Consider the following 20009-nt stretch of genomic DNA (forward strand, 5'->3'; position numbering starts at 1 on the left):
GGTGAAAGGTAAACACGCACTTAGTTCAATTTTCATAGAAAAGACATATCTGAATTTTATAAGCTTTGGAGGTTTTTTGGAATGGGATTCAAAGTAAGCACAAGTCAAATGAAATTTTGTACTAGAAGATAGATGGGAATCATAATTGTATTCAACTGATAGTAATTGTGATGGAGGCTGGATTGGAGAAATATCATATATGCTGTACTTCAAAATCAACAGATTGTATTCCAGATTTGAATGCATATCACCAACCACATTCAAGGATGTTGATTTCTCCATAGATTTTGAGAAATGCAATCAGAGCCATTTCAACAAAATAACACAGCAGGATCATGGGTGATAATGAAGAATTAACAGTAGATTCACATCAAACACTTTTGTGCAGCATAATCACCCTTCAGTTTCATCTTACCCTGAGAAGGACACTCAATTACCGGCACCACAATGTTCAAACTATCAACAAAATTTTCAGCAAGGGCCATCAGCGGGGCCTTCAAGATCTAGAGACCATTCAAGAGACCCGAAGGACCCGCCTTACCAATCTTATTACATGCATAAGGACTTATATGGAATTGAATACGCAAAAGGTCTTAAGATTGAAGTGCAATTTTGTTTGGCGTGGAACTTGGTTAACAATTGTAAAGCAGGAGATTCATGCCCTCAGATGCATAAATGTGTTGGTCCTGTTCCTTTATTATCTGATTCTTGTCCTAAGACATTGTTCTTGGCACATGGTCTTTTATGTGGCTTTTGTTTCAACCTTACTTTTCAGAATGTTCACAAATGTTGTGTGGCGCACAGAGGATGCAAGCATCCCTGAAGAATACGCTTCCGCAAAATTTCTTAGGGGGTATGAGTGGGATGGGAGTTCTGTTTCAGGTCTCTATGCAGCAATTGAATCGAGTAGAGCTGCGACTCCATTTCCCAATGCACCATCTTTAGAAGAGGATCAAGACACAAAATTCATTTTGGAACAATATCATTTTTTGTTTAAAATTTTGACTCCATTCAAGTTCAACAAAATGGAATCTCTTTTATTACAACATCCAAATCAGACATTTGTGAAATCAGTGTTGAAAGGGTTAAGGCAAGGGTTTTGGCCGTCATTCTCACTGCCTTTTCCAGAGATTATTGATGTTCCTAACCACATCACGTGTTTCAAAAATAAAGCTATATTGGACTCCAAGAAGCAGTACACGGAGGAAATTGAGAATGGAAAGATTTCAGAGGAATTTTTGGTTCTACTTCTGGGAATGAAAGTTATTCCACTCTTGATGACGTCAAAGAAAGACTCTGACAAGATGAGGGTCTGTTCCAATATGAGTTTTGGTAGACCCTCACCTACACTGTTCCCATTGAGAGGGTCTTTGAGTTTTTCTGGATCCTTTAGATTGTGTTTTGTTTGTGCAAAGAACAAGCACAACATGACACTCAGCTGAAATCCAATCAGAGTAGGAACTGAGCGTGTTGACCTGAGGTTGTGCAAAAACCACTGAAAATATGCTGAACGGCCTCAGACAATAGATGGGTTACATAGAACAATTCAACTCCGTTCTTTGGAGTTTGAAGAGAGTCCATTTTCTGAAAACCTGGATCAACGTCTTTTTGTTTTGCTACTTCTTAATATCTCTTTAGATCACTGATAATGATTGAAATGTATATGTACCAGTTGGTTGTGTTAAGCATTGGTTTCCATTTTCATTTGGAAAGATGGAGAATTTATCCATTTCGCCATCAAAGTTGTACCAATATCAGGATTCACAAGTTGTGGTTTTGAGCAATCAGGTCAAGCAATATTGAAATTTGATCTCAAGATTCAAAAAACTTCAGTCTTTCACTTGAAAATATCCAAAACCACATCCTGTACGTTATACTGGTATTGACTTTGTAAACTACAAGAAATTGATCCTTTGGAATAATGTAAACAGAAGGATAGAGGTAAGTCAATTGATTTCCATGTTCTACATGATTTGAATATTGTGCTCAATGTCTGATATTATTCATAAGCCTTAATTTGCCATGAAGTTTTGAAGGGGAATATAATAAGTGAAGCTGAGGTGGAACAGTATTTGAACCGCTCCTGAGTACTGATCAATCTAAGCAGTGGCACAGTCCTAGCAAGCTTCAAGTTGCTGAGGTTAAGGTGTGCAGGCGCCTAAGCCTTTGTAATGCGTTGGAAACATACCAGAATCAAACTCGAACAAAACTTGACCAAAACTCGCAAATCATTGGGCCCCCAACGTTGGGGGCCCTCTCAACGGGCACGGTGCTAATGATTTAATAGACAAGCACGACATAGCAGTTTCTTACAATTCTCTGAGATCTTTTGCACCTTATCTGATTGAGATGATGAAGAGTCACATGGTGGGCGCGGGCTTTGAATTTAGGGCAGGCCGGGGCGCGGATTTTGACCGTTCCAAAGGCACACCTATAGTGGGGGCGCAGAGAGGACCCTGGAATGCGCCTACAGAGGGTAGTGACAAAGCCTGATTTTCAGTTTTTGGGCTCTACACTACACACCACTCATTCTACCACAATCCCAAGCACTGCAAAAGATGCGCATGGAATAGGGCTATCAGATGAGCTTGTCCTGACCCCTGTAGCTTGGCTCACTTCGGCGTAAATCGCAAAGGCACAAAAAACTTTTAGGCCCCCGAGGCCCAATTCCGACCTTTGATTTTTGGCCTTTTTTTGGGCTTTACACTTGAATATCTTGGGACATATTGGTGCTATAGGGTTAAAAGTTAGTGCATATGAAATCTCTGCTTCTTGCGCTTCTTCTGCGCTCCTGTAGCAACAGAAATGCGTGATTATGTACCCTACAAATCCGTTACAAAAAGGTCGGAATTTACGTCACTACCCTCTGTAGGCGCATTCCAGGGTCCTGCGCAGAGGCGTGCCTCTGAGGTGTCAAAGTCTCCCCAAAGATAAAAAAACATAAAAAATCACTCAACAACATCAAAAATCATATCTTTTGTATTTTATAATGGTGCTTCTGCACATCTCATGAACAGGCATTGAAGTAAATCATCAAAAAGATCTTCCTCATCCCAATCTTCATTCTCAGATCCCTCATCTAAAACAATAGGGGAACTCAGGTCAAAGTTTTTTACTACTTTTCCCGTAAAAAACTTTTCCCAACTTCATAAAATTTACACAAAATTTTATGAATTTAATTTTGGGAAAAGTTTTACAAGATCCCAAATTTTTTTGGGCAGAAAATTTACGCAAATTTGTGTAAATTTACTGCTCAGAAGGAGATCCGAAAGAAATTTTTACGGTCCTTTTCTACAAATTGGGAAAAGTTTTTACAGCACGGTACCGTAAAAATTTTTCCCCAATTTTTAAGAAAAGGCCGCAAATATTTGGACTTGAGCCCCCTTAATTGTAACAGGTTATTCTACTTCAACTTTAATATTGAATAATGTTGAATCAAAGAGGGTGTCTATAAAACAACTTTCAGTAGTATACTCTTGTCCTTCTCCCTGATCCACCTCATCTTTGCCATGAATTACATTTTCAAACTCTTGAACTTGTTCAAGATCTTCAAATTGAGGATCTAAATCTTGTCATTCATTGGTAGCAGCAGTTTGATTGGTATCACCGTGTAAATATCCGTGTAGCACGTCGACGTGCACACACAAAAGACTTTCCTTGGACCCTTTAACGACCCATCAAAGAGGTTCCACAACAAGTACATCTTCCCCTTATCACCTGGGAGGTTGAAAGTCAGTTGGCCCCCACTGACAACAAAGGATTCTGCAAATCCTTCAAACAAATCACAAAGCACAAAGGGTGCTCAGCAAAAATCTCAGTCTCAATCCGACCAAAAGACTTTGAGATTTATTTCAAAACTCTCCGTGTGTGCACGTCGACGTGCTACACGGATATTTACATGGTGTATTATTGGTTGGTCTGGACACACAATCTGGCTGCTCAGATTCAAGGTGCATCTCAATTTGAGACATCATCTACAATGTCAAGACGTTCATATTATTATGAGGGTGCGACTTTGTCTTTTGAGAATCCATCCGCAAAAAGAGGCTTTCAACACCCGCAGTGTGGGGTACAATCTCTAAGAGCTTGATGGCAAACAATTTGAGCTCAGGAATATACCTAAACCTAATTTGGGCATGCATGTCAACTTGAGACTATGATTCGGCGGAAAACTAGCTAGTTCAAAGTTGAAATGTACTCACAAAATGTATTCTATCTAGTTTTAGACAAGAATTTCTCAAAACTAGAGGGAGATTATTTTTCAGATTCTTTGTGAGTAATTGATAGTAGTTATGGATGTTAGTTATAACTGTCTTAGGTGCGGAATGAAACCGCTGCCAGTTTTGAAGAAAAAAGTGCACTCACTTTTAACTACCTTCCAAGGAGAATACGAGTTTTAATCGTAAGCAGTGCCTTAGGATGATGCTTCAGCGTTAGTTTGATAAAACAATTCTTTATCAAAAATGGGTAGTAGAAATTAGGAACTTTAGTCAAAAATAGATTATGCTATCACAATCTTTAACGTCCTGAGGGGGTTGGAAATGATAAGGATGAAGAAAAGGAAAAAAAGAAAGATCTGTCTGGAACACGAGTTTGATACAATAAGAAACTAGGGAATAAGATTCCAGAGTATAACTGTGATTTGGATCAGATGAAAGAAGAAATGAGAATGCGAGTTTGATCTTATTTAAAACAGGGGATTGTTAAAAATGAATTTGTGTAAAAAGGTTTGTATTAAGTAAAAAGATGATTTTTCTTTCTGCATTGAAAAGGTACCTCACATTTTATATGTCGGTCTTCATTGATTTGACGAGTGATTCCCTTCAGGGTTTGATTAGGTCATTGGTTGATTTTGCCTGGTCTAGTCGAATGCTATGATAGGGGTTGGTATTTAAGGGTTCAACTGGTCAGGGTCTGTTTGTCAGACCAGACCCTTTCTTTTAAATCTATCTTGAGTTTTCGGTTAACTCGACTTAGGTATTTTTATAGGATCCCGGTATCCCCACCACCCCCCCTTGGTAGCCCCACCACCCCCTCCCTTTCACAGCTAGTGAAAGCCTTACTTACCAGTGACACAAGCTGTGACAGTATTGTCTAGCCGCACTGAAAGGTCTCTGGATTTTGTTTTCTCAAGTTTGCTCGGTATAAATAGCACTTAGAACAATTTTAAAGCACACACCAGCTAATCAACCTTCCCAAAAGCATTTAGCTTCTACTGGTTCACTACCTCCTCATGAATCAAAAAATTTGATACCAACTTCTAGAGAATTTGATGCGACTACTAGTTTGGGTTACTAATTTCCTTGGTCTTGGATTGGTAGTGCATATGAAGATTTTTAAGATTTGCATCATGCTGTGGGTCTTCAAATGTATCACTTGAGTTCGGCCTCTTACTTCAGTAGGATTCTTTTAACTTTGTTTACAACTCTCAGTCCTTTGTCTCTGATAGCTCTTTTTAGCTGGCACAGTTGATGACACTCTAAAAAAAATCGATCGTTATGGTACATTGATTTTGAATTGGTCTGACTCACTGATCTTCAATCTTGGTTTTCAATTGGTTGTCTTTTTCAATTGGTCGGAGTAATATTGATTCAAGTCATCCAGTTATTCATATTCAATACTTGATTCTAATTGAATGATGGAATCGCTGAGCCAAGAGGATCTTTTGTGAGCAAACTTGAGAAAACAAAATCCAGAGATCCTTCAGTGCGACTGGACATTACTGTCACAGCTTGTGTCACTGGTAAGTAAGGCTTTCACTAGCTGTGAAAGGGAGGGGGTGGTGGGGCTACCAAGGGGGGGTGGTGGGGATACCGGGATCCTTTTTATATAACTATTAAAAGTATTTTGTTTTACACTTTGACACTGAGTGATAGCGATGTGGGTTTTTATTTACTATGTATGTTTTGTTCTCTAAAATGGTTCACCCATTTGGTTATGTATTTGTTAAATTAATAGAGGTTCTGCTCCGCAGAACCTCTTATAGTTGACAATGCCTACCATAGTTTTGGTATTAAAAGGCCTGTCCATGGGGCAGGCCCTAAAGGCCTGCCTTTCGCGCCGCGCCCACCACGTGAATGAAGACACATAAGAAGGTGGTAATTTTCAAATCAGATGTGGACGGAGCTTTTAAAACTATTCCTCTTCATTTGCATAACCGGATTTGTCAAATCATCCAGATAAAAACAAAATGTTGAGTCAACCACAACCTAGCTTTTGGTTTGTCAGCTTCACCACACATTTGATGTGGCGTCTTTTCATTAGTGCTATGGATAGATAAAGAGATCTTTAACATCAAGAATTTGAGTTGTATGATGGACAATGTGTGCAGAGTAGCTCCGACAGATGATTTTGTTACCTTTAAGGAGCATAGGATTCTGTCTGTACAAGCTGAGCTTATAATGGTGTTTGGTATTCTGGGAGTTCCATGGGTTTGAAAGAAACAGTTACACAGTTCAGCACTGGAAGTCATCAGTCATGTGGTAGACTCTGAGAAGATGATGATCTATCTTGCGCATGACCAGAAGGATAAGATGATTGAAAAGATTACTGACTTTGTTTCTTGGCTGAAACAACCATTGAGGGTGCGTTCACTTGAGGAATTCTTGACCAGAAATCACATTCTGTAAATTTTCTAATGCAAAAATGAAACATATACCACCAAATAAACACTTTAAATTTTGCAGAATGTGATTTCTCACCAGAAATTGCTTAAGTGAACGTGCCCTAAGTACATGTGTGGTTTTGGAAGTTTTTTCCATTCTTGTTTTTGTACCCCTTTTTACGCCAATTAAAAAACATTGACTTGGTTTATCTTTTACTTCAGCTGGGGGATATCTCTGTGTTCCGTCAGGATTTATTTAATAAGCATCAAATATGATTTCAAATTGAAATTTCCAAATATGATCTGTGAAACCAATTCTGATTTAATAAAACAAGTCATGAAGGGTTGCATCAAGGATTTTTTGAAACCAGTGAAGAGGAAAGCTGATAAGATGGATCACAGTCTAGAATAGATAGATTAGAATGAATAGGAAAGGTAATATATCATTGTAGTGATAAACTTACCTAGAATAGAAAGATTAGAATGAATAGGGAAGGTAAAGAAGAAATCAATCCATCTTGACAACCAATCTATAATATATATAACTAACAACAATTTGGTTATAAACATATTATAATAGATAAACATGTATTAGCATAACACAATGATGGCATAACCTTGTAACGCACAACATCCATAATATCACATCATAACAAAGGCTCCATTAACAGTAGCTCAAATTGAATTGGTGGTTTAAAGATCAACTTCTGGTCATGATGATTGTCTATCTATGGAATCATTAGCAGTGGGGTTTGCTGGGTTACATTGTTTAGGTGAACTAAAAATCCCGGATTCAAGAAAATTACTCAACACAAGAAAAATTATTATGCATTCTTCTCTCAAATTGTCAATATGTGATAAATTCTTTCAATACTATTTACCTTAATCATAAGGCGACACAGCGTTTTTAGGAGCATCAGTGATTATCAAGCATTTTTATACCTTGATAGCATGTCCTGTTAGGTTGTTAAAACCATATCTCTGTTATAGGGACAGTTTATTTGTGCCTCTTCTGAGTTTGTCTCTGACTTCCCAGGGTTGTGTTCCTACGCACTCATGGTTTCTTGAGTGTTTCCACAAGTTTTTTTGACAAATCTTTTTTGGGTCATTCATTACACTCTGGCGGTGCAACCACTTCAGCTCAAAACGGGTTTTTGCTTGACTATCCTAAAAGTGCAGGACACTGGCCGTCAGTAGCATTTCTTATTTACATTTTTGGACATGCAGTCTTTGGCTTCCTCAAGTCCAGCACCTTACAATTGGGCATGAGTCTTACGTGGGCGCAAATGTCAATTTTGTTTAGTAAGTTTCCTATATTGATAGGTGGGCTGTTTGAGCTTTTGGCCTCTCTTTATATGAAAAATTACCTATCATTAGTTTCTTGTAGACACCAATCATTTTGGTTATGATATTTTTTTGCAGCTACTCCTTACTTCACCACTCTGATTGTATGCTTTTCCATTAGGTGGGTCGGAGCGTGTGTTAGGCTGTTTAGGATTGTGAAATCTATTGCTCCTTGGCTTCCAAGGGGCTTTTCAGTCACTCCAAACTGATGTTTTATTTCACATTTGCTTGTGAATGACTCAATTATTGACGAACATTTCCGCAACAAAACACAGCCCCAGGCATATTTGGGCACACACCCTAACTGATGGACCATGTTTTGGTCTGTGAGGGGAATGAGATTTGGCCGGAGAAAGTTGCTGTCCTGACAAATCCTTTCCGCCTGTTTGTGGATTTAAGAAATTTTTGTTTGCCTCTTGAAGATGCACAGATATTTCAAAATAATCTTGAGAAAACCAAGGAATTTTCAGAGGCAAACAAAAGACTTCTTTGCCTCCACAAAATCCCCAACTGGGGCAAAGAAAAATTACATGAGAGCCAGATTTCTTCTGCAAAAATTCATTCCCCTCACAGGTCAAAAGTAGGTCCGTTGTCATAAGTCCATCGCTGCTCTCGAAGGGCGCGAGAAGCAGCAAGGGACTTTGTTGAGTTTGGATGGCGATACTCCAACAGGAAAGCCTAATTACTTAACGCTAGGGGGAAACCCGGCTTTTGTTGAGACGAGGGAAGCGGATTCGCAATTGAGGGTTTACTTTTAAGTAAATCACGTGCTTTTAAGTCGAGACAGGAGACTGGTGTCAAACGCGTGATGCGGACTTGACAGCGCGTGATAGTGAAAGGGTGTATGTAAATTGAAGTTTCAACTTTCAACCGATGAGTGATGAGTAATAAAGTCGATTTGATTTTAAATAGTTCAACTCCTCAGAGAAACAGAAACAAAACCCAACAGAACTTCCAAGTTTCTACAAGTTATCATTAAGAAATCCATTCTAGATATCATCAGCTATCAAAGAACGATACTTAATCATGTCTACTGAAGAAACCCAACCAACCCAAACCGAGACAGTTCCCCCACCCAAGTCAACCGATTCTATTGCTACCAACTCATCATCCCAGGTCGATGTCGAACCACTTCATCATCCACAAGAAATGGCACATGTAGAAGTACCTCACAATGTTGAGAATATTCCTCAAGGCGTAAGCTCAATGACAGGCAAATCACTCTTGGCTAAGAAAATGGCAGCGAATGGGTTGGTATTTCTTATCAATCTTGATCGATTTAATCAACTTACTTCAGCTGACAAAATAACCTCTTCACCTCCTTATCTTTCACTTCTCAACAGCGCCTTTTACTCGCCATCCGATGCTCTTGTCTCTCCTTGCACTCAAAAACTTAGTTCTCAAAAGGGAAAGCGATGGGCCAACGCAAAGTCAGTTGAGAGCTTGTCTTCCTTACGACCTCCTTTCGGCATCTCCACTCAAATATTTCTTACTCGGATCAATGAACTGACCTTGAACAATCTTATCAACGCGCTTTTCTCGGTTACATTAGGGTTAAGCCCACCGTTTTTGGAAAATCAAACCTTAACCAATCATCCCTTGGTAGTGGTTTAAATGCCCCAGTTGAGGAGGCAAAGAAAGAGCCACTAGTAAGCTTAAATTGTCTTTACTCGATCGGACAAACCCCATGCTTATGTTTTTGTCATTATCGTTATCTATCTTTCGTCCTCCAACTGGACGTTACAGGGTACCAGTGACGCAAATGGACAGGCAGACCAGACAGAAGCTTCAGGAGTCACCGCGCCTGCCAACGCAAACCCGGCACCAGAACCAGTCTCAGCAGCGACATGATCAACTCCTGTGCCGACAGCCCTACCCACTCAATCGAATCCTATCTCCGATCGGTCGGATATCATGTCTATACCTTGTTTTTCCTGTCAATGCTTTGGATTTGCACTTAGCAATCCCTCATTACCCGCGCCCGCCAACTCAAACAAGAACCTTAACAAGAAATAAACTTTTGACGAAATGTATAAATCACAAAAATCAGAGCAAAACCAAAGATAAAAAAAAAGTTGTACAACACACTCACCCACACAATACAAGCCTTTTTCGTCTTTTTTTTTAGATCTATCTTTTCTTACCATCGCTGTTGTTGTGTTTTTTTGTGTTTCCCACTTCTCTTTACCTTACCCTGATTTAGTCTTGTTCTTTTTCTAGATGTTGTTGGGTTCATTCTATGTCTTTTTCATTTGGTGTATGCTCTGCCTCCCCTACCAATGAATAACAGGATGTCTTATGAATGATTGGGTTTCATGGCCTATATTCTACCTGAAGCAACCATGCTCTCGAATTTTAGATATTGTGGTATGTGTTGAGTGATCACTAGTACATACCCTACATCAAAATCGGTAGCCGAGCCTGCACCACACATATCGTGGCTGCGCTCATCCATGCGACGCGCGGGATATCAGGTTTCCAGCGTGTCGAACTGGCAACACGTCATCAAATGTCATCGTGGGCGTCTTCTAATGGTTAGGAAACCTCGTTGTGGTCACATCACAATTCCGTGGAAATGTCGGTTCGATTCCGGCCGCCCACAATTTCTTTTGCATGTTGCGTTGCCTATGATCCAACAGCTGCAATGTGGTCACATTTTCATATTTTTTATTATGCAAGTTTCATGGGGTTTGAAAAAGAATCAGAAGGAATGAAAAAAACCCATGGATGTTTGAAAATACAATATGTTTTGAATGCAGTTGGTTTTCCAAAACAAAGTCACCCTTTGTCTGCTCATGCTGTGTCATGGATTGGAAAACAGAGGCCAACATCAAATTTAGAAGAGAAGCTTGCAGGATGGCATGTGAGCACAACTTGAACCATCACCACTGTTATTTTCATGATAGGTCCCAATTGGGTGCCTGAGACAAAGGCTAGTTGACAAGAAGGAAGGCATGTGTGTTTACTTTCCCAGAAGATTGGAAAAAGTGGAGACACTGGTGATCATTTGTCCCTTTGTGCAACCCATTTTGTGTCTGTGGGAAGGCCAGACATCCCAATTCTTTGTTCTATCATATAACCCTGTACCGATTAATTAAGGGGAGGGGTGATTTTACACAGAATTCCCTGGTGTAAAAGTTGAAAAAAGGCCTCAATTCAGAAATTTATACTTGTTTCATTTTTTGTTCTGTGTAAAGGAATCCAGTGCAGGAATTGTTGTGTAAAGATGTGGAGCCATGGGGTGGTCTATATTTGTACAATGAGGGTTTTACACCAACAACACCTGGTGTAAAAAAACCCAGTGTAAAAATATAGATTTGTCACAAAAAATGCAATTTCAAAAGAGTCAGTGTAAAAGAAATACATAGTGCAAAATCACAAATCAACAAGGTAAAATGCAATTTTATGCCAAAAATCAATGACTTTTACCCTGGCTTTTGACAAACCAACGAGTTGCCATGCTTGCACTCTTCACAGATATTGTTATTATTGATGACTGAGCAAACCTGAAAAAACAAAGAAATAAAAGCAGTAAAAGCCGTTATGAGTGTATCAGGAGGACATCAAGGCAAATCAAGAAAAGACAAACTTGATAAAATATGTGGAAAAAATGATAAAAGAAACCATGTATCAAATATAAAATTTTGGATAGCAAGGAGAGGAGAAGTGTATACCAAATTATTCTTTAGAACTACATTGTTGTTGCTGGACTCACCCATTGGTACTGTAGGACTTTTGATGGTAGCTTGTTTCACAGGCTTGCATTTAGCTTGACAAAAGTCAAGAGCTTCCATTGGATAAAGGTAATTTTTAGAATAGATCATTTTGTTGCACTGACCAGGTATTGTATTTGGGACTGATGTGGTGAAGAATTCCCCAACATCCTCAGACTGGATTTCATTCAAAGTTTTATGTTTAGATTAACAAAAATCACTTACATCGGCTCAAGGTGATGTTTTGGATGACATAAATTCTTTGCACTGTCCTGGTTTCTTTGTCACTTTTGGTGTGGTGACAACTTCTTTGACATCCTCAGACTAAGGTGGTTGATTTTCTGCCGCAACAGGTCACAAATCAGGTCCCTTGGTTCTCTTGATCTTGAAAGGGTTCATATCAGGAATCACATGCATATTGCTAAGAAAACTCTCTAGCCATTTGAACCCATTTATCAATGGCCCTCTGACGCTGTAGAAGGTACCCTCACAATTTGTTTCTGTAAAAAGGCAGCACATTGCTGTACATCAAGAGCTAGACAGGCTGTGTAAGCTGGAGGTTGAGTTTTTGTGTTTGATTTGAGCTTTAGATCATTTGAATTACCTTTTTGAATTGTTAATCAGGTCACATGAAACCTGGATATTCTTTACTGGCTCATCATGATGCCCTATAAACCCAGTCAATGTGAATGACTTGATACAGATAGTCTAAACATACATACACAAAAATCCAAGAAAGAACATGTAACAATAATAATGAGAAAAGTTGATACAGCACGAAGTTGCACACTTTACCATTTGTTGCAAGTTGCTGGGTGATCAAAACTTTTATCATGATTTGTTGATCCTGAAACCACTCACTCAGAAAAGCTACACCAGCTTCAAAATTGCCTTGTTGTCAAGAAGTCCCAGCAGGTATCAGAGAGGAAGAGATCCACATAAAGGTTAACCAGGGCAAGCACCTTGAACCTAGTCTATGGGGATCTAGTGAGAGCCTCAGACAAAATTATCACTTATGTGTTTAGTGTCAAAAAGGTGGGCAAGGGTGAACTCAGAAGGGTGTATATAAGGAATTCCACAAGTTCACCACTCAACTTGATAGATCTACCCAGGACCCTAGAAAGCTCCCCCGGAACCAACCAATGTAAAACCCGGATTTTCAAAATTGTCATTGAGATCAGAAAAGGAGCCCCTTATGTTCATTCCAATCACATTGGTAACACCCAAAGGGCAATAATTGCACGGATCACAAGATTTGAAGGATATGCCTCACAATGGCCTGTCAGGATGGCATGGCTTGTTGACTTGATTGAATGGTGTGTGCTCTTGCATATGGTGAGACCACATTGTTGCCATCTATGCTCAAGATATATTATTACAATCTTCAACACTTTGCAGAATCAGAAGCAGAAGGAAAGTTTATAGATATTGGCTTACTCTACAAAGCTATGCTTCTATAACATTTGGTACCAAGCACATTGGTATGTGGTAATTCCCAAAAGGCTCCCAAGAATCAAACCAGGCATTTCTGTAAGTTGATATACCAACTAGCCATTTTCATACTGGTTTTGTTGGTAACATGACAAAATCTGGACCATTTGAATCATAACTACATTGGTTGTTTTAGGGGGAACTTTCTGGAGTCCTATCTACTCATACTCTTGATTTGACTTCATCAATCAACACCCTTGAAACCAATTTGTCTAAGATAAGTGCATATTTAGATCACCTGGATTGCTGGTCAGGGAAAACCACAACATAACCAAAAACTCTCTGACAGACAACAACATTGAAGAATCTTCTTCAAAACATTGACCTGATCCCTGGAAGAAACTACATAGGTTTGATAATCACCTCTGTTACAGAAACAGGATTTAAAGCACAGCCAAGAGGAAAGGAAATAAACTTGCCAAATATCAAGGAAGAATTGGAAGAATTCACAAGACCTGCATGAGCCATGCATAAATTGAGATCCCACAAGTGTTCAAAAATAGTTGAATTGATGTCAAACATATGACCCATGACTTACTATAGTACAACACTTTTTGACAAGCACACACAATCACATTTCCAAAATCATCTCCAAAATGTTCTTGAATTTTGCCTCATGTGTTCTGCTTCTGTTTTCAAGTGAGGCCTTGGTTTCAATTGGGTTGATGTATGAAGACATATTAAACAAAGTGTTGATTGAAGTACATGAGTAGAGACACCATACAAGTGACAAGTCTTGAGACAAAAGTCAAGAAATTCCTAGCAAAGGGAGAGAAGAGCCACAAGACATAAAGTAAAAGTAGATGAGGAAGGGGAATTTGCAAGACAAGATGACTGAAAATGACACATTTCACATTGGGTGTTGCAGTAACAAGGGCACGCTCTTGCACATGAATCTCTCCACACCAGGTGAGCAATACTGGGGAAAACGGTCTTAGGCTCCTGGGTGATGTGTCAAGTGAGCAATGCCGGGGAAGACAGTCTTGGGCACCGGGGTGATGTGCCAAAAGGTCATACAGACATGTTGACATGAAGGGAGAGATGATTACCCAGCTTCCTCAACACCGTCACGCCTAGAAACAGAGGCAAGAGGCGGCAAAGGCTTTTGACCTTCGAGAATCATTTTGCGGTCACGGCTTCACCACGTGAGTGGAAGGCAAACAAGGCATGTACGGCGATGAAATAGTTATGTTTCATTCCACAAGAAAACTGCAGTTCATGCGTGAATGCTAGCGTGCTAGTCAAGCAGAGACATCGGGACTAACTCAAATAGGTATTGTATCAAGTAAGGTTGTGAAGGATAGGGCATACATCAAATCATAAAGACTGGCAGCATAATAAGAAAACAATCTATGTGATGAGGTACTCGATACACATCAGGTAGAGAGCGCGATTTGAACGCATGGTTTTGGGGTGCGCAAGGGCGCGAAATTACGAGAGGGGCTCGCAGTGACATTGCATCAATCACTTAAACTGAAGCTAAAGGTGCTGGCTCCTTGAATTCACCGACAACCTTCTTGCCAGCCTCATCAGATCCAGACTCGCCGTGGAGCTCGAATAATTTGTTTTGGTCGTATTTAGGCGCTTTGAGGATCTTGGCCTACATAGCAAGAAGACATTAGACGCGGTCATTGCTGGACAGATCAGATATGAAAAGCGTACCTTGCGAACGTAAACGTTCTGGAGAGGGTAGATACCTTGACAAGCCTTCTCGATTTCACGACCAATAACCTCAGGGACAAATTTGCTGACAAGCTCCTTCAAGTCACAGCTAGTACATTCCCGGCTGATGATCTCAAACATCTTCTGTCGGATTTCTCGGATCTGAGAGCTCTTGGCGTAAGTGGTCTTCTTGATCTGATTGGGTCGACGTTTAGTGAAGGCAATGGTGAAGAGTCGGATGAGGTAACCATCGGTTGTTCGGATGTCCATGTGGGCCTCAATGAGAGTTTGCCATTTTCGGACGAGGGATCGAAGCTTGTCGGAGGTGAAGTCCATACCGTGGAAGTTGGTCAAGCAGTTCTTGCCCTGAACCTCGTCCACACGGAGCTTGATTTTTCGGAAGGCTAGCGAGAATAGCAGAGGATAAAAATTGAGTCGAAAGATCTGGACAATACACCGCAGGCAAAACAATCTGACCTTGCTCCTCATCCTTGTTGAGATCGGCGAGGGAGAGTTCAATGATACGGCCTTTGAGAGCATCGTTGGCGTTCTCTGAAGGTGCAGATATAGTGTCAGTGCAGTGTCGAATGATTGGCCATGGGAAGTTGACTGACTCATTCCAGAGGATCGGTTGGTGAAGGTCTTGCCTGCGTTGCGGTTTTCAAACATTGAAGGGGCTTTGACATCATACCAGTCTGTTTGGATACACCATCAAGTCAGTCATGTTCGTAAATTGAGTTGAAGCCGGATCAATGATCGAACAGACCTTTTCGGGTAAATGGGTCAGCTACTTTCTTCTTGATACCCTTCTTTCCTTTTGATAGACGTTTGTTTTTACCGACAGCCATTTTGATTTCGATTTACCTAAAGCTGAGACCGAGAGGAACCTGATCAGACGTAGGAAGTAGGATTGTTGGAATAGGTCGACTCACAGATTCGAACCGAAGAGAAAAAGATAAGTATTACAGGAAGGGTGGCCGATTCAGAGGGTGGAGTTCATCTCGTGAGCGTGTCGACAGCCTAGAGTTAGGGTAAGAACGGCGGCGGGCCAATCCAATCGAATCGGTTGTTAGGTTAATGTTAGGTTAACCAGTGTAATTTGTTGGTTTTGTCATCAAACAGCGGCTGACGGCTCGCAAGTCTACATCATGTGCGCGCACCTCCCACACAACCTCCGCACCACTACACCCGACATGCTGAGCCGGCCACAAGACCATACCTCATGAAGTCAAAGCGATCCCAGTCTGCTTCTATGATATGGCTACGTTGAGATCAATCACCTCTAATTCTTCAATAAGTCAGGGTCATTTTATGATTGCCGGTACGGGAGGGTAAAATTAGGTAGTGGTAAAGTTTCTGCTGTGCCAATCGCGTTGTTTGCATGTTGTATGAGCGGAGCGTACGGATGACACCCGGGTTATTCGCGACGAGCTGAATTCAGCATTGTGGTATTTTTTCGTGGCTATTCTTCGACAGGCGAGCTCCTTTTACATCGATTTCCATCTAACTTGTGAATGCAAATGTTGCAAAACAAGACAACTGAAATTGTAGCCTATAGATAATCTCTGTATCATATGAGACAGTCCTTGGCAGCAGCGGATTTAGGTTGAGATCCAATTCAGCAAGGAATCACTCATCAGATGAATCCATCAATGGCAAGAGGAGAATAGGTCTGGGTGCTCGTGGGTGATCTACGCTAAAACTCACGAGAGATGGTTTTAGCTAGAATCGGGGCATGGAGCCCTTTTTGCATAAATGTAAAGCTATCGGGATAGGTTTAAGTACATAAGCAAAAGACTCAAAGGCATAAAAAGAGGTCTGCGTGGGGCGGCCTAAGAAGTATTACAGTCATAAGAGGGAGAGAAGGGTGGGTCGAAGAAATTATATTCTGATCACGGAGATGAATATAATTCTTGGATAATGAAAATACTAAATAGGAAGATTCTTTTTATATTTTCCTAAGAGAATTCATAATAAAGTGGGCAGAACCGGAGTTCGAAAGCCTCCACGTCCTATATGATTTACCAGAGGGTAAAGAGCCACCTCAAAGGTAAAGGTAAGGAGTGATAGAATCGGAGATGGTAAAGAAGCACAGCGGTGTGATAAAAAGTATCACAGCAGAGCAATGATGACGACGTGAATGGCTTACTATCTTTCGTCGTGGCTACGTGACAGTCGGCACTGTGACCTATTCTCGTATCTAGAAGCTCGCTCCTAGTGCCCAGTAAGAGGACTTGGTGAGGGCTAAAGGGGTCAGTGCGACAAGGTTGAGAGGTCCAAGCCGATAATCTACTGATGCTCTTGGGCCGGAACATGAAGATTATTGAAAAAATGATATCCAGCTGCTTCATGGACCATCAATAACCAAATTCGAATTGCGCAACACAGCTCTTTCAATTTTCAATGTTTGTCTTTCAAGGTTGAATGCATCATGATATGCATTCTCCATCACAGCAGAACTCGTCATCATCCTCAAATTCGAATCACAGCTACTTGCATACTCACAGCAATTCAATTTAACCATGTCTAATGAGGTCTAATGAGGGAGTTCAAAATTCGGCCTTGACTGAATTTTGTTGACTATATAAAGGACCCTTGCGATGATCTCCTCACGACTCTCTCCATAAAAAAGATACATACACAAATATCTCACCTCAAAACACTTTCAGTTCTTCTTTAACCAACAAACTTTACAAAAAAATGGTCTGTTACATTCACTTTCAAAGATCCAGCCCACCCTTTCACAATTTAACACAGTTTCGGCCTCTTTCTGTCTCTTCTCCAGAGCGCCCACTCTCTCAAAAAATGCATCAATCTTGCGATTCTATGCTTCATGCTTCTCACCTTATTCAGCACCTTCAGCAGAGCAGAGGAATTGGTTGTGCGATGCTGTGACCGCGCCAACTACTGCTCAGCCTCAGAGAACATCGAAGACTCTGACTGTGGAACAAACCCTGATGGGACTTCCATACCCTACATATGCGAGAGGATACACCAAACTCCTCTATGTCCGAACGATGTCTTTTTCAATCAGACTTGCAGATATGGCGCACCTGCATGCGAGTTGCCTGTGGAAGATGATGATGAATAGGGAAGAATTGGGTTTGTCAAGAGTATTTCCATCTTCAACTCACTTTTCTATCAATCTGACAAAGATCGATTTCGATTGATTTTAATCCCTTTTCCAGCCGTTCTTGGCGATTTCCACACAAACTTTACACCCTTGTACCAGCATTTCGTCTTCGTTTCTCCCGGTCATACATGTTCTTTACAAATAGTGCTCTTTTTATTTAGGTCCATGTTTCTTTGATCCTTTATCATCCTTGTAAGAACCCTACCACATGTGGACCCGGTAGAGATTATCCAGAAAAAAACAGCATGTCAATTTCACTCTTGACTTACCTTTGCCAATAGTACAAGCTTCTTTCTACATCGTACCATCTGGAGAGTGCAATTGACCACAAGTTGCAATATCTACTGGTTTTCTAGTGATTTTTGGCTGCCTGGCAATGTCCTGCGAGTCTGATTTTGTAATGAGCTGGCATTTATGAAGGAAGGTGATTTGGGCAAGAAAGTGGCAGACTAACAGGCCTTACCTTAACAAAGTGCCTACTGCGTGGCCGTATCATGGAGGAAAGCAACAAAAATCAAACAACTACTTGATAACACTTGATTTGCAGTGTGCTCCTGACTGAATTTCAAGATCAGTCGCAAGCCTCTCTGTGATGGTCGCGCAGAGAGGGCTTTGCTAAGCTTACCACGAGCCTGAGGATTCAGGTTTTGGTGGCAGCATGATGTTAAATGGGGTTAAATAATAGCGGTACTCAAAGTTGTGTATACTTTGCCGTACATAGTTTTTCTTTTCTTTTTCACAACTACACACGGCCAGGAAAAACTATGTTTCTGGCTCAGAGGTACATATTTTTGAGCTGCAAACAAAAGACATACTTTTTCCAGGTTGTGTCTAGCTTCAAAAAAACAAAAAAAAACTATACACGGCAAAGTATACACAACTTTGAGTACCGTAAATGTTTACACTAACAAAATTATTCAAAAAGATATGCACCAGAAAATCATGCTCTAATGGGTAGCAGGAACATAATTGATAAAGTCTGGCAAGAATCTAGCCTTGCAATGTATTAGTACATTGGTCTAAACTTGAGAACGTTCTGTTCTGCAATCAAAAGGAATTTGTGGGAGTTCACTCCCTTGAGAACCATCATCACTGGGTGATGATTCACAAAAGTTTCATTTGTTGTCTCAAGATGCACTCAAGGATTGTGTGGATTCAGATGGATCTAGATTGATCTCATTAACTTGACAGGCCGTGTGGATCTCCTCAGTGTGATTTGTATCCTAAGGAGGGATGATTTATATCATAACTAGCTTCTAGAAAAATCAAGGAACCAAAACTTGTCAACACCCTAAAACCAAGGTGGAGTCATGCTTCAAGTTAAAAGAGTATTTGTGCAATCACACATACTAAATGAACAAGAGGTTGCACCCTCAGTCACAGGTCTTGGGCAGATAGTGTTTTGATCATACTTCTGATCATACCATTGATCACTCCTGCCTTCTCACAATACTCTTATGACTTCTTTTATGCTGGTAAACTAACCAAGTTGAGGTAAGCACAATTACAACTTCAAGTGAAGAAGGATCAAAAGCCTACAGAAGTAGATATGAAATCATATATGTATACAACTCAATATTAAGATGTGCCAACATTAAAGGGACAATCGGATTATGATGCATCTGTGACTAGGGTAGGTAATGTTGAAACATTGAAGAACACAGCACACACCATAGGCATATATCAAACAAGTCTTTCTGAAGCTTTCTGACCAGCGGGCCATCTTTGAATCAAAACTGAAAATTATGTCATGATGTATAGTGGGAACCATCAAGAGCCACTTGATCTGATAATTTTTCAAAAAAAGATTGCTGTAGTCACAAATATCACTCAATTCAAAAATCAAGATATTTTTGGGGTCCTCTTGTTCAGGGCTATTCAAAATATCCTCAGGAGACCAATCTTCAAAGGTCTTGTTTTTTTATCTCTGACGGTCAAGGGTGCACCAGATGAAAATAAGATTGTTTGTTGTAATTACAAATTACCTGGTCCATGGCTTCTTGCCTCTTGATGGTTCCCACTATACTCTTTATCCTGATTCAATAAACCAATCTCTCAACTC

The 20009-nt window shown here is 40.3% G+C and overlaps 3 protein-coding genes across 3 annotated transcripts; 2 read left to right on the forward strand and 1 right to left on the reverse strand.

The window, feature by feature from the left end:
* Positions 1-8974: 8974 nt before the first annotated feature.
* Positions 8975-9799, forward strand: MELLADRAFT_106390 (uncharacterized protein; the record flags this gene model as incomplete). The annotated part of the gene is made up of 3 exons (XM_007409760.1): positions 8975-9378; positions 9501-9597; positions 9695-9799. The coding sequence occupies 3 exons, from the start codon at positions 8975-8977 to the stop codon at positions 9797-9799; spliced, it is 606 nt and encodes a 201-aa protein (XP_007409822.1).
* Positions 9800-14377: 4578 nt separating this feature from the next.
* Positions 14378-15831, reverse strand: MELLADRAFT_43398 (uncharacterized protein; the record flags this gene model as incomplete). Its single annotated transcript, XM_007409812.1, has 6 exons — positions 14378-14752; positions 14815-15218; positions 15292-15366; positions 15429-15509; positions 15581-15684; positions 15747-15831. 5 exons carry the CDS (start codon positions 15660-15662, stop codon positions 14621-14623), a joined length of 774 nt encoding a protein of 257 aa, XP_007409874.1.
* A 1683-nt stretch (positions 15832-17514) lies between these two features.
* On the forward strand, positions 17515-17905 carry MELLADRAFT_124416 (uncharacterized protein; the record flags this gene model as incomplete). Its single annotated transcript, XM_007409761.1, has 2 exons — positions 17515-17517; positions 17615-17905. 2 exons carry the CDS (start codon positions 17515-17517, stop codon positions 17903-17905), a joined length of 294 nt encoding a protein of 97 aa, XP_007409823.1.
* Positions 17906-20009: the final 2104 nt, after the last annotated feature.

The sequence above is a fragment of the Melampsora larici-populina genome, assembly GCF_000204055.1.
Source record: "Melampsora larici-populina 98AG31 unplaced genomic scaffold MELLAscaffold_17, whole genome shotgun sequence".
In the NCBI taxonomy this organism is placed as follows: domain Eukaryota; kingdom Fungi; phylum Basidiomycota; class Pucciniomycetes; order Pucciniales; family Melampsoraceae; genus Melampsora; species Melampsora laricis-populina.